We start from the raw sequence: 12,431 nt of genomic DNA, 5'->3' as shown, positions 1-12,431 counted from the left end.
CCTTTGGTTTGCTCCCAGAGCAGATGGCAGCAGCAGCATGCAGGTCTCTGTTGGTCTCTGTGAAGGTGATGTTGTCTGGATTCAGTTCATCTGCACGCTAAGCCAGAAAAAAAATCTTCCTTTTTGTGTCCTATATGTTGTAAATAAAAAATTATATGTGCTTTACATTCACCTGATCCACAGAACAGACCAAGCTGCTGCTTCATTTATGATTCAGAAATGAGTCACTGAAAATCCTTCTAACCTCCATTAGAAGACAAGCCTGTTCCACATATACCTCAAACACAGAAAAAGGATGCAGGTTTCAAGTTTATTTTCCTGCCCAGTGTCACTAACATGCATCAGTATGTAGAGAAACTTTGTAGAAACTCGGTTTATTACTGTTGATGTGATTCTTATCGCCTGTTTGCAACTGTTGCATGAAGAGTGTAAACAAACAAAATACCAATTTCCAACATCCACCAAAGAATTCTCCTTTGAGAAAACACTTTAGAGCGAGTGATGCCAATCTCTGCCAGATGAAACGTGAAAATTAAGTGAAGTAAATTAGCTGCTACTGTCAAGGACTGAAAACAAAGGAATCCTTCCTCTGAGAGCGCAGATGGGTGAAGATATACTACAGCTGTGGCATATTTAATTACATACCATCTTTTAAAACTGTTTTCGAGCCGATCATCTAACAGTGACAGAGTGAAAGTTTTAGTATAAAGACAGAAGTATGTGAAGTCTTTGGATGTAGCTGCATATATTTACACTGATGGATTCAATCTAATTTTAACCGTAAGAACCTATTCTTACATTGTCTTTATACATATTGTATATGCCATTATAGCATTAGCAGTTTTTGATTGAAAAAGTATGTAAAGCCCTCAAGTAATGACTAAAACAGAAGCTAAGAGTCAAAAGATGGAAAAAGTTGAAGCCTAATCAATGAAACAAGTCTGGAGGTGTTGGGTTAGAACTACGTGCCCTAACAATAACTTACCAGAGGACGAACTTCTATTCTGTCTCTTGAATTAACCCCTAACTTGCTTCACAGGAGGCCCTGTAGTCAAAACCTCGGCCCAGAACAACACATTGGGGTTGATACATCTTGGACACATTGACTCAAACCACTGAACTATGTGCGAAATCTAACCATGACCTGCAAACCTTCACCTCCTGAAAGCCATAATCTTTACCTAGCCTAACCATTAACCATTTGTTTTTAATGCCTAACATTGACTTGCAAAAACAAAAAAAAAGCTTAAAGCAATGGGGTTATGAGACAAATCTGTGGTGTTATACCCTCACCACCTTCCCCAGCCTACCTCTTTATGCTTGGTCTTTGTTGCTATGTTATTCCCTGATCGGGTGATGTGTTGTGTTGATGTCAGCCAGTGATCCATTTTTTGCCAGAAATTGCATGAAATGAACATGCAGGCACCTTAAAAATGCACGGTTACTGCAAAATGTCATTAAAGGCTGTGTGTTATTTATACACCGTGGCATGATTACATGTTATTGATGCTGTGCTGGTCACACAAAACAAGCTATTTCACAGCTTTCTCTAAAAAAATCTAAAAGCAGGTGTAAATAATTATTTTAGCTCCATTCACTTCCTCTCATTGAGTCATGCACCACAGCCGCCTCCTGGGTGAATTACAGCCAATTTAGCAACAATGGCATTAAGTGGACAGGCTTTCTGCAGATGAGCTCTGCTCACACTCACAAGTATGTCATCAACACACAAGTAAAGGTAATTGTCATAAATGGGGACAATTTAGCACTGTGTCAACACCTCTTCAGGTGGGAAGCAAAGTAGTCTCCAAGTGCAAAATTATTATTGAAAAAAAGTAAAACAAAGAAAAAATAAAAAGGTTAAAGGAACTTCTACTCATCTACCCTTTAATAGAACTTAATAAGCAATCTACTGTGTTTCATCAGTGAGCAGGTGTCTTTGTCAACAGTCATCACAGTGATATCTCAATCATCCTTAAAAAATATAATTTATTCATACATTCACACATTAAAAATGACCCTGAGGCAGCACAGCTCTCCACCACACAGTCACACTCTGCTGTCACAAATAGGATAAGCTTGAATCCCACGGCGAGCTGGACTGGCCACTAGTACCCCTGTAGCGCCCTCTGCTGACATGTTAGTATTTTGCATGCTAATGCTGCAAAGCTGTCACTAGCAGTGCAATGCAGTGAAAAAAATAAAACTATTAACTGTTCTTGAAACTTCTTGAGACTTTTGCATCATCCTCTCACAGTATGAATAAAATTGAACCAAAAATCCTTATCAGGTGTAAATGCAGTCTGACAGGTAGTTTGTTGGGAACCCTCGGGCTGCTACACATGTTGGCCTATAGGCTCCTGTTTAAACGACTGCATTCATTCGAAAATCAAGCAAAAACCTTTGACAGACACTAAGATGATTTATTGTCACCTGCCATTTGACTTGACAGGTGTATTATTAAGAAATGAAATCCTGAGCCCAGCTTTAACCATCATTTTTGCCATTTTATTCATCATTAGTGGTTCCATTGGAGACACCAGACAACAGCAACAAAAACAGAGCAGCATAGAAACACTGAATGTACCATAATCAAGAAAACACCCATAGTCAAATGAAAAAAAGAGATATTAAAAAGTTTTAAAGAGCAGTGGTGGTAGTGGTGGTGGAGGTGGTGGGAGCTGAAGCTCTACAGCAATGAGTTCAGCATGTCATTACAGCAAAGGTGTATTTCTGGCAAGAGTGATTGGCAGGAAACGACGAGAAAGCTCTGTTGTGTCGGTACATCAATCTAAAACTTCAGTTAGCAGTAGGTTTTTTTTATTAGCATCTACTGTTTATCTACTTTCACACTTTGCAGGAGAGTATTGACACATTTGCATATCTGTGGGTGGAGAGGAATTTGCATTGCTTTTTATTGACGTTCACAGTAATGTTAAAATGCACACATACGTTCTGAACCAAGTAACGACTGTCTCTATCCACAGTAAATGCCATCAGGTCTTCAAAGCATATACATACCACAACAGAACACTGTGCTTTTGTATACAAGTTTGCTTTAAGTACATGTTAAGTGTTCCTCTGACAATAAACTACAAGTAGTGCAACATCTAAAGACGTGTCCATGCAGTATGTATAACCCATCCACTTGAGCCATATTGTAAAGAATATTGCCAAGATGTTTCAATCAGACGCAGAAAAAGAAAAACAGTTATATCTTCAGCTGTCCACCTGGTGGGTGGAGAGGAGCACCATGTCTGAGCAGGCCCACATATAGTGAGATGTGGAAGGTGGAGAAGAAAAAGTAGGTAAAGTCATGCTCAGGGGAAAGAAGGTAACATTACGACATAACACTGGGGTCACATTTGGATGCTTGGAGGGGGTCCAACACCAGATCTGTGTGTGTGTCCTAACTTAACTGATTGTAAATCACACTCTTGTTGTAGTGGAAGTGTAAATGTGCTTAATCTGATGGCAGACTGATAAATTATTAACAGTCTAAAAAGAGCGTGTCACTGTTGTACCAAACGAAAAAAATACAAAGGTATTCATTCACTCCTGTGTGCTCACACTCTCTTGTTGTTCACATATGCTCACACACACTCAAGAGGTGAAGGCCCACACCAAACACACTATTGCAGTCAAGTGTTCAGCCCAGGCTGGTGATGTTGGAGCGACCGCCAGGGGGAGCTACAATGCGATGGCCAGAACGACGTGGAACATTGTCGTCGATCTGAGCACCTAAAAACACAAAACTCATACATAAGATCCTTTTAATATACTTACATATGTCATCTGTGTAACTTGTGTGTACTGCTTCTTATTACCTGAAAGGCTGAAGTTGGACTGGTGAAGATTGCGTATGGGTGGGGGTTGGTGAGAGGTGGGTGAAGTTTTGGCTGATGGAGCAGGAGTTATGTATTTGGGTGTAGGAGCAACATCGTACACGGGACCATCATATACCCCACGAGTAACACCCTGCTTGTTCTTTACCTAAATAAACACAAACACACAATCAAACCTATGAGTCATGATGACTAATCAGTTTTTTTCAGAAACTGATTAGTCATCATAATGCAGGACTAACGAGCTCTTCAGTAGGTTGGCTAAATCGCTCACAGTGGGATTGATTTGTTTTGTTCATTAAATGCCAGGACATTTTAAAAACATCAATAACGATGTAACAGTAATCAGCAACAGTCCAAAAGAAAGAGGAAAGCAGCAAATCCTCATGTTTCAGTAATGTCTGAGTAAAATATTTGACAGTTTTAATACATTGTTTTGTTAACCTATACTGTATACCACATGTCTTTACTCAACACTGTTGCAGTACTGTTTTATACATAAAACTCTTGCATTGGAAAGTGGAAGCATCAAAGTAGTGTAGTCAGTGTTTTTAAGCACAATTGTTTCTGAAGATAGTTACGACCAAGCAGACCTGATTCCTGAACTTGACACGCTGGTAAGCATAGTCAGGGAAGGGCTTCCGCTGAATAAAACGACCAGTTCCCTGCTGAGCATGCAGCTTGCCTTCTGCATAAACGACTTGACCTTGGCTCAGCACCAGCGCTGGACCTCCACGACACTCCACACCCTCAAAGATGTTGTATTCTGCTCCCTGTATATATATATATATATATATATATATATATATATATATATATATATATATATATATAGAGAGAGAGAGAGAGAGAGAGAGAGAGAGAGAGAGATAATACAAGACAAAGATGGAAGACAGAGATTAGGCAGAGAAAAGAGAATTCTTTCATTTTAAATAAGCAGCACTTTCTCCCTTTAAAACACAAATGCTTTCTATTCTCAATATGTTTTTTGAATAGGCATTTTATCAGACACTTTAATAAATGCACTAAAATGCAGCAGTTGAGAAGATGGGGGGGGGGTTAAATTGAAGGCTCAGGGCATAGAGGGAGAGACTTTACAAACACAGGGGGATGGGTTGAAAGATGGTAGCACAGAATGGGTGAGGGGGTGAAGGGGGATTATAACCTAAAGCCGACACCAGTCTGGATTAGGCCCTCTGAGAGTGGCAGAGCACACTGAATATGTTAACTACTGTCTAATATTTTTTACTGCATTGTGGCACATTGCTAAAGGCAATGTCCTCTGATGTCATTCTCATAAATGTAAATGCACCATGTCTATAAATGTAAAATAGGTAGGTACTCTAAGCCAAGTTTTACGTATCATTCAATTGATTTATCTAATCAAGTTTTTGCAATATCATAAATTCTAGCTGTAAAACACATTAGTACGCAAAATAAATATAACTCTGCTAGTTTCACCTTAATTTAGGTTTTTTTTATTGTATTTACTGCATTGTGTTATTTTGAACCCATGCACTATGGTCTCATGCACAGTAATACCAGGCTTGGCTTGAGATCAGTCAAACCTATACAGTTCCCCTCACCTCCTGCATTCGTTCACTTGTTTTTTTTATCCTATTTCACACTCTGCACTCTCCCATGACGCCTTCTTTCATGCAGTCTCTCCCCTGCAACCCTCCCTTTTTGTCTCATCATCCTCTCTTTCCCTCCTCCTTTTTTATCTTTTTGTCCTCACCGACTGCTGTAGTTTGGCAGTGATGGTTTTGACGCTGTCTGGGTCCCAGATGACAATATCAGCATCAGAGTCGACAGCTATCCGGCCCTTACGTGGGTAAAGATTGAAGATTTTTGCAGCATTGGTAGATGTTACTGCCACAAACTGGTTCTCATCCATCTTCCCCATGGCCTAAGAGACAAAGAAGGTAATGTTCAGAATGATACACTCACACACAAAGACAAATTCACAGCTACACACACTCATTTCTTACCACAGCTTTGTCCCAGACAAAACCCATTCTCTCCTCCACTCCATTGATTCCCTCCGGGATCAAGGTGAAGTCATCCTTACCGATTGCTTTCTGGGAGGTGCTGTAGGCGCAATGTGAGCTGCCCACCACCTGCAGGTCCCCGCTGTATGAAGGTAATGAAAGGATATGAAATCATCACTGTACACTTAACACTGTAGTCACTCCCCGAACAAATGTCAGGATGCTACCTGCAAGTTTCTCTAGACAGCCACCAGGTGTCCCCGGTGAGCAGATAATTAAAGTACAAGTCATGTAGAGGCCTGGGGCTGAAAACAGCCTACTGAAACTAGTCAGAATGGTGCAACACCGCTGCAGTACCAGTCCCTAAAGCATTAACTAAACTGCATTAAGATGCACTGCATTATCAAAGGGCCAGAAGCACATATGATCACTTTACCTCTTAATAAACAGAAGTGTGAATCTGAGCTATGATTATTGTAATTTCTGACATAAGGGCTTGTATTTATTTGTTAATTACAGTGATTACTCTGGGATCATCAGATGTCAAGAGTGTGCTCATTATGAAAATAATAGGCTTCACTGAAAAACTAAGTAAACTACTAAGTTGCTCTTTTGTTCATGTCTCTGTGAAAACGATACCTAAAAATACACCCTGTCATTTTTAGGAGAAGCTGTAACACAACGGCAGCATCACACCACTGGCATGACAGCACGGACACGCCCTGAGAAGCTGGAGTTGCAGACGAAGGGTGGAAGAACAGAGAAGGAGGAGGAGGAGGGGGGAGTGGTAGTCAAGGCAACAGATGATGAAGGATTCCAGTTCCTGTGCTATTTATGGAATCGGGGACAGTCAAAAATCTACAACTTGAAGTTGTGTGCGTTGCATGTGTGAGGTGTGTGTGAATGTTTTTTCACTCTCTAAAGCAGAATGGATGATAACTTACCCACTAATCTGTACTTCTATTTAGTAGATTGTAGCTTGCAATCTATAATTAAGTCCTGACCTTCTTTGCTTCTCTTCACATGTGCACTTTCTCTTTGACAGTTGCACTGCACTACCAAACAAATATTTAAGGGTAAACAGGACAGTTCCTGGCACTGCCGCTGTCTCCTTTTGTGTCATCCAGCTGATTTGCATTTCACATTGTGCAGAGGTTAAACTGTAGCTAAATTAAGCTCTTCATTTGCCCACACTGTGCATTAATTAGGAAACTTTTTACATGTTCCGATATTAATGAGATACTGCGGACTACATACTTTGTCAGACTTCATAAATGTATACATACCAGGCCAGCAATGTGTGGAGGTGATCTGGAGTTGTGGGGTCTGGACTCAGTGGTGGAGAAGTCACATAAGCAGCTGCCTTGGCCCAGTTTTTGCTCCAGTAGTGAGAGCCATCACTGGCCAGGCTGGCTGTAATCGGCTCTCCAAAAACTACTGAACCTAGATGGGATGATGATAGAACCGTCAGTTTCAGACTAAAACAAAAACTAAATAATAAGACAAGAAAAGAGAGCAGAAGAAGGAGCTGACCTTTCCTCCGAGCCTGAGTGATGGTGTCAGCTGCACTCTTGCTCATCACCTTTGTGATATAGACTGGACAGTTCACACGGTTACCAAGGGTGATGGCACGAAACACCGCCTCAGCCTCCACCTGCAAAGAAAGAATATAAAGAAAAATTTGAAACTATGCAGTGAGAGACAGTTGTGAAATAAACGTCTGAAAATCACCTCCTCAGGACGACTCAGAGGATGACCTTCAGGACCCGTTATTCCCATTCCGAGGATTTTTCTTTGTTCCTGAAATCAAAAGTATTAAAATACCTTTTAGATAGTCTGCAACCTCGAAGGCTAGAAAATGAACTCAGAGTTCTCCAAATGGCCACTTTAAATGGCTCCAAATGTGACAAATGTAACTTTTTATGTGCTTTGTAATTCTTGAATAAGTATAAAAAAGACCCCCACCGGCTTCATTGATTTGTATCATTTTTTCTCTAAGGCCCTCATTTTTTTTTATCACCCATTCCCATTTGCATTACAGTTAGGTTAACAAGTATGTCATTATCATTCATCAGCACTCTCATTATCATTCATTACCCTGATTTATCTTCACATACATCATGGCTGTAATTGTCCTTTTTCATCTGGACCACCATCTCCATGACCACGACTAATACGTGTCATCTCTCAGCGGCATTATCAGCACTTTCACCCAAACCATCTTAATCACTATTACATCATCATCATTAGTATAATAACGGTCAACAATAAAGTTGGCCAAAGATAAATCTGTCATCCTCAGCGGCTGCAGCAGTATTAATCCTCTCTCTCTCTCTTTCTATCTTTGTGAGAGCTAGAGAGTTATGTAAGAATAATATCTGCACTCTCAGCTGCACCAGAGGGTTGGTGGGAACTAGAGAGGTAAAATGATGTAGCACCTACCTGAGCAATCAGGTCTCCATTCTCAGCATGAACTAACACCACAGCACCCAGCTGCTTCAGAAAGGTGAAAGCCTCATACAGCTGCAGGAACAAAACACAAGAGATTAAAACCTGAAAGGACCTTAGAAAACAGTCAACACTTGTTAGTGCACTTAAATCACACCTGAGAGTCTGTCATCTGGTACACATCCTTATAAGCCATGTACACTTGGAAGGAGTTGATACCTGACAACAAGAAACGATGAAAAGCTCTTTAATGTGAAGATGGCACATCGAGTGAGAAAATAACTCATCAACAACCCCACCTTATGTTTATGCCTAACACATGAGCCAAGTAGCACCACTCAGCTGCTGCCTTGGATTAGATGGTGCTTTATTCTGTAGCTGCCCCCAAAGAAATGCATTTTCTTCTACTTAAAACAGATTACAAGCAACATTTGGACACTGCCACCATGACAGCACTATAACAGGGAACAAAGAATCTCCTCTGTGCCTTCACTGTAAGAGGATTCAGCACTCGACCAAATTGTTACTAAATCTGTCCCTATTGTTCTTGTGAAATGTGTCCAAACTAGTGATTGAAACAGCAGCGATGACCAAATCTCTGAACCACTGTACCTAGAAACGGATGTACCTTTGTCTTGCACCAGTAGCTCCAGCTCATCTTTAATGTTTTCATTCCATTGGGGGATGTCTACGTGCAGAGAGTAATCGCAGCAGGCCTTTTTGTCTGCTGCCTCCTGCCAGTGTTCAAACGCCTCCAGTAGACTCTCCCCAGGCTGAGGGGTCACATGGTCGACTGAGAGTTGAGAGGGTCAAAGATTAGAATGGGGGAAAAGTGAGCACTGTTTTGTAGCATTTATATGTGAATGGTCAAGGCATACTGATCATGGTGGTGCCCCCTGCAAGTGCAGCCCTGGTGCCCTGGAGGAAATCATCAACAGGCTGCATGCCCAGAAAGGGCTTCATCAGACAGGTGTTGACGTCAATCCCCCCTGGTATAACCATGCGGCCATTGGCTTCAATCACTTTGACTCCTTCTGGGACAACCAGATTATCCCCCACCTGCCTGCCAAGGATCAGAAGAATTATGAGGTTGAGAGAGACTGTTTTTTTTTTAATGACTGCAGTTCTTGCTTTCACAAAGACTCTGTATACGCACTTAATGAGCCCATCCTCAATGTAGACATCTGCATAGAAAGATTGGTCGTCATTGACCACTCTCCCACCTTTGATCAGCAGCCTTTCATTCTGCAGGGGGAGGAGTACAGAGAGAGGAGAGAGAGGAGGGGTGAATGTAGCCCTGACATTTTAATATATACTGCATGATCAGTTATGTAATACCTAACCTTATAGCGATATTGACACAGCACAGTGGAGGGTGGAGAGAAATACATTGGCAGTGCAGTATGGGTGGGATCTTAGCGAAAAATATTTAAATTCTTCTGGTTACTTTATCACCCGATATGTGGCATTAGTAAAAATAAACAATCAAACCCAAAACAATAAATTCCCAGTTATTACAAGCACGTTTTAGTCTGACTGTGTCCACACCCAGGGTGCCTGACACCAGCAATAGGAAGATGTTAGGTCTCCATGGCAACCAGCGGTGGTGGCAACAGCTGACAGGCTGAATGCTGGCTTCATCTTGATAAAATAAGGATGCCATTATGCACATGTGAAAGCATTGTATTGACATTACTGCTTAGTTGTGTTATTAACTTTGGATTCAAATGATACAACCTGTAGTGTAAAATGGTGCAAAATGCATGCTTTGACATATTGGAAAAAAAAATATTTTTTTCACAATGCACAATCAGTCTCACACCTCGGTGTTGTTTTATCCAACCAAGTGTTTCTACAGCACCACTCCTGATTCAAGCGTCACGTCAACCGAGCTAATCCCTCTGACAGGCGGAGAGATTACACAACACTGTCCAACCCGGAGCGAGAACGGGCGCTCGATTTGACACTCAGGGAACTGTCACTTATCTTTGGGGTTGCAGTTTCACAAAGCAGCAACATGAGAGAACCTTCTGCTCTTTGTGTTCCACTAAGACTGTAACCCTGTCCACTGGCACTGGCATCAGGGATTTGCACAAAAGAATAGTGTTGTTGGTCGTAGCTGACCAGGCCGAGTCTCTTACCGTTAGAAGGGGGATGCTGTTCTCCTCGTTACCGGTCTCAGACATGCTCTCTCGGACGCTCAGCTTCCCTATACCTAAATCAGAAGCGGACCTCGATGACTCCGGCGCCCTGCGCTGAGCTCTGCGCCCCTTTGTTCCCCCCGAAATTAGTTAGCTATTGTTTCAGACGAGTGTGAGGACGGCTGAGCGATGAATCCGCCGCCGTACGGCTGCGTCAGGCTGCGTGGGGCACGCGCACAGTGAAGGACAGGTGACGATACTGTGCGTGCGCGCGTGCGGAAAGCTGTGGAAAGGGAGAGCCTGTCGAGTTGCGTTCACGCCGCGAATAGACGGTGTGAAGCGCAGATTCGAGCACCCTCACACACACCCCCCATACAAACACACACACAAACGGCTCACGTGAGAGTAACAAAACAATACAGCGAGGAGATGCCGCCTGTCGCTGTCCAATTCAGCACCACGAGGAGACAGGGTGTCACAGCGATGTGCTTCATTTGCATCTTTAAGGACTATTTAGTTTGAGCGTAAGCAGATGCCAATAACCAAACTGCAATGCAGCATAAACTTCATAATCTATGCAGACTGAACTACTAATCTCAGAATAACGACTTCTGGGGCAAATATGGCCTTCCAAAACCAATCCAACATTTATTGCGCACTAAAAATAAATTCCTATATTTATGTTGCATTCACCTGTGGTGTCTGTTTTTCTCAAAGTGGATCAGGTCATTTACCGACTAAATAGGCTACATTTTATTTACTGTGGGATCAGAATATCAGAGAAATCAGGAGGTAATTTGGGGGGGGGGGGCTTACCCTTTCATTTGGACTTTCCTTCTCGAATGTAAATCTGACTTGGCCTTCTGTGTGTGCGTTGTCTCTTTCCCCAGGAGAGCTGGACTGGGAGCCCTCCCGGCCCTCACTGGGCGTCTTATCGATGGGGTCACCCGCGTCCAACACTCTCTCCCGGCTCCCGCTTCTCGGGGTGCGGCTCCCTTTTCTCCCTACCGCGTAGCTATCGAAGTCAATGGTCTTGCTCTCAAACGCTCCCTCCACGGAGCTGAACATCCCGAAGCTTTTTCGCTGGTTCGGTCCGGTAGTGATCGGTCCAGCCAGGTAGACCGGCAGCTCATCCTCCCGGTTCCACTGTCTCCTGCAGTCAGACATTGTGCCTTTCACGGGAGGCGCAGACTTCCCCCACTCTGAAACGATGGAGACAGCTTTGCTTGCTTTACGTCTAACCGGGTCACAGTCCCGCCTCTCCAGGCAGGCGCACTCATCCAAAGCTCCGAAGCGCAGCTCTCTTCGGGCAACCTAGAAGCGTTCTTCTTTGGGTACACATATGAGGCAGTGCTCCAGTTTGGATGAGTCTGGTGGAGTGTGCTAATTTTAAAAGAAGACAGAGTGAGCACACCTAAGCACACTCGTGCAACAGAGCACGCCTGGCCTCTTTGTTTCCCACTCTCTTGGCTTGTAATGTGGGGGTGTATGCATGAGAAGGTCACAGCATCAGCGGATTAAACCAGCATGTGTCATCTTTTAACCCACATCTGGGGGGTTGGATATGTAAAAGTGCTTTCAGGGGTTGTTGGCACACAAAGAGAGGCTCTGCATTAAAGACACTGCTTCTCAGCCCAGGCCTCTGAAAGTGCCTTTATGTCCACACGGGCTGAAACTATAGTAAATGTCCTGTAGGCCACATTCATGGCATGATTTACTCTGACATGAGTGGGCGAGTTTCAGTACTCGCGCAGGTGGACAGCTCCCACGGAAAAACAGTCCAGTGGCTTCTATTTAAACTCTTGGACCTCACAAAACAGGAGCAACACATGAACACACACTCTATTACTTTAAGGCTCCCCTTAATAAAGTGTTAGGCCCACTTTATTATTAGATCACAGCCTTTTCCAACATATCAGTGGTCTGTCTTGTTGCCGGCTGGTGCCATATGGGAGGGAGACACATTCGATTAAGTGCAGACCTATATACAGTAGCTTTTGACCTGG

The 12,431-nt window shown here is 42.8% G+C and overlaps 1 protein-coding gene across 2 annotated transcripts; it reads right to left on the bottom strand.

The window, feature by feature from the left end:
- Positions 1 to 2,652: 2,652 nt before the first annotated feature.
- Positions 2,653 to 11,611, bottom strand: crmp1 (collapsin response mediator protein 1). 2 transcript variants are annotated; one of them, XM_028403642.1, is made up of 14 exons: positions 11,242 to 11,611; positions 9,441 to 9,529; positions 9,163 to 9,347; positions 8,913 to 9,077; positions 8,442 to 8,503; positions 8,279 to 8,359; positions 7,568 to 7,636; positions 7,370 to 7,490; positions 7,123 to 7,279; positions 5,837 to 5,978; positions 5,584 to 5,754; positions 4,439 to 4,618; positions 3,828 to 3,993; positions 2,653 to 3,741 (listed from the first exon to the last, which is right to left on the bottom strand). In XM_028403642.1, exons 1-14 carry the CDS (start codon positions 11,590 to 11,592, stop codon positions 3,650 to 3,652), a joined length of 2,031 nt encoding a protein of 676 aa, XP_028259443.1. In that variant the 5' UTR covers positions 11,593 to 11,611; the 3' UTR covers positions 2,653 to 3,649. The 2 variants fall into 2 exon arrangements, with proteins under 2 accessions (XP_028259443.1, XP_028259453.1); XM_028403652.1 differs by lacking the exon at positions 11,242 to 11,611 and adding an exon at positions 10,426 to 10,626.
- Positions 11,612 to 12,431: the final 820 nt, after the last annotated feature.

This window comes from Parambassis ranga, chromosome 1 (assembly GCF_900634625.1).
Source record: "Parambassis ranga chromosome 1, fParRan2.1, whole genome shotgun sequence".
NCBI classification, from domain to species: domain Eukaryota; kingdom Metazoa; phylum Chordata; class Actinopteri; family Ambassidae; genus Parambassis; species Parambassis ranga.
Note: the sequence above shows the minus strand (reverse complement) of the source record. Positions and strands in the feature narration are given on the sequence as shown.

Bases quoted from the DNA above. Each gene is read 5' to 3' on its own strand.
- crmp1 (XM_028403642.1), bottom strand. From the start codon at position 11,592: ATGTCTGACTGCAGGAGACAGTGGAACCGGGAGGATGAGCTGCCGGTC. The intron at 8,360-8,441 runs GTGTGATTTAAG...TTGTTCCTGCAG, and splicing joins ACCAGATGACAGACTCTCAG to CTGTATGAGGCTTTCACCTT. The intron at 5,755-5,836 runs GTAAGAAATGAG...TTTGTCTCTTAG, and splicing joins TTGTCTGGGACAAAGCTGTG to GCCATGGGGAAGATGGATGA.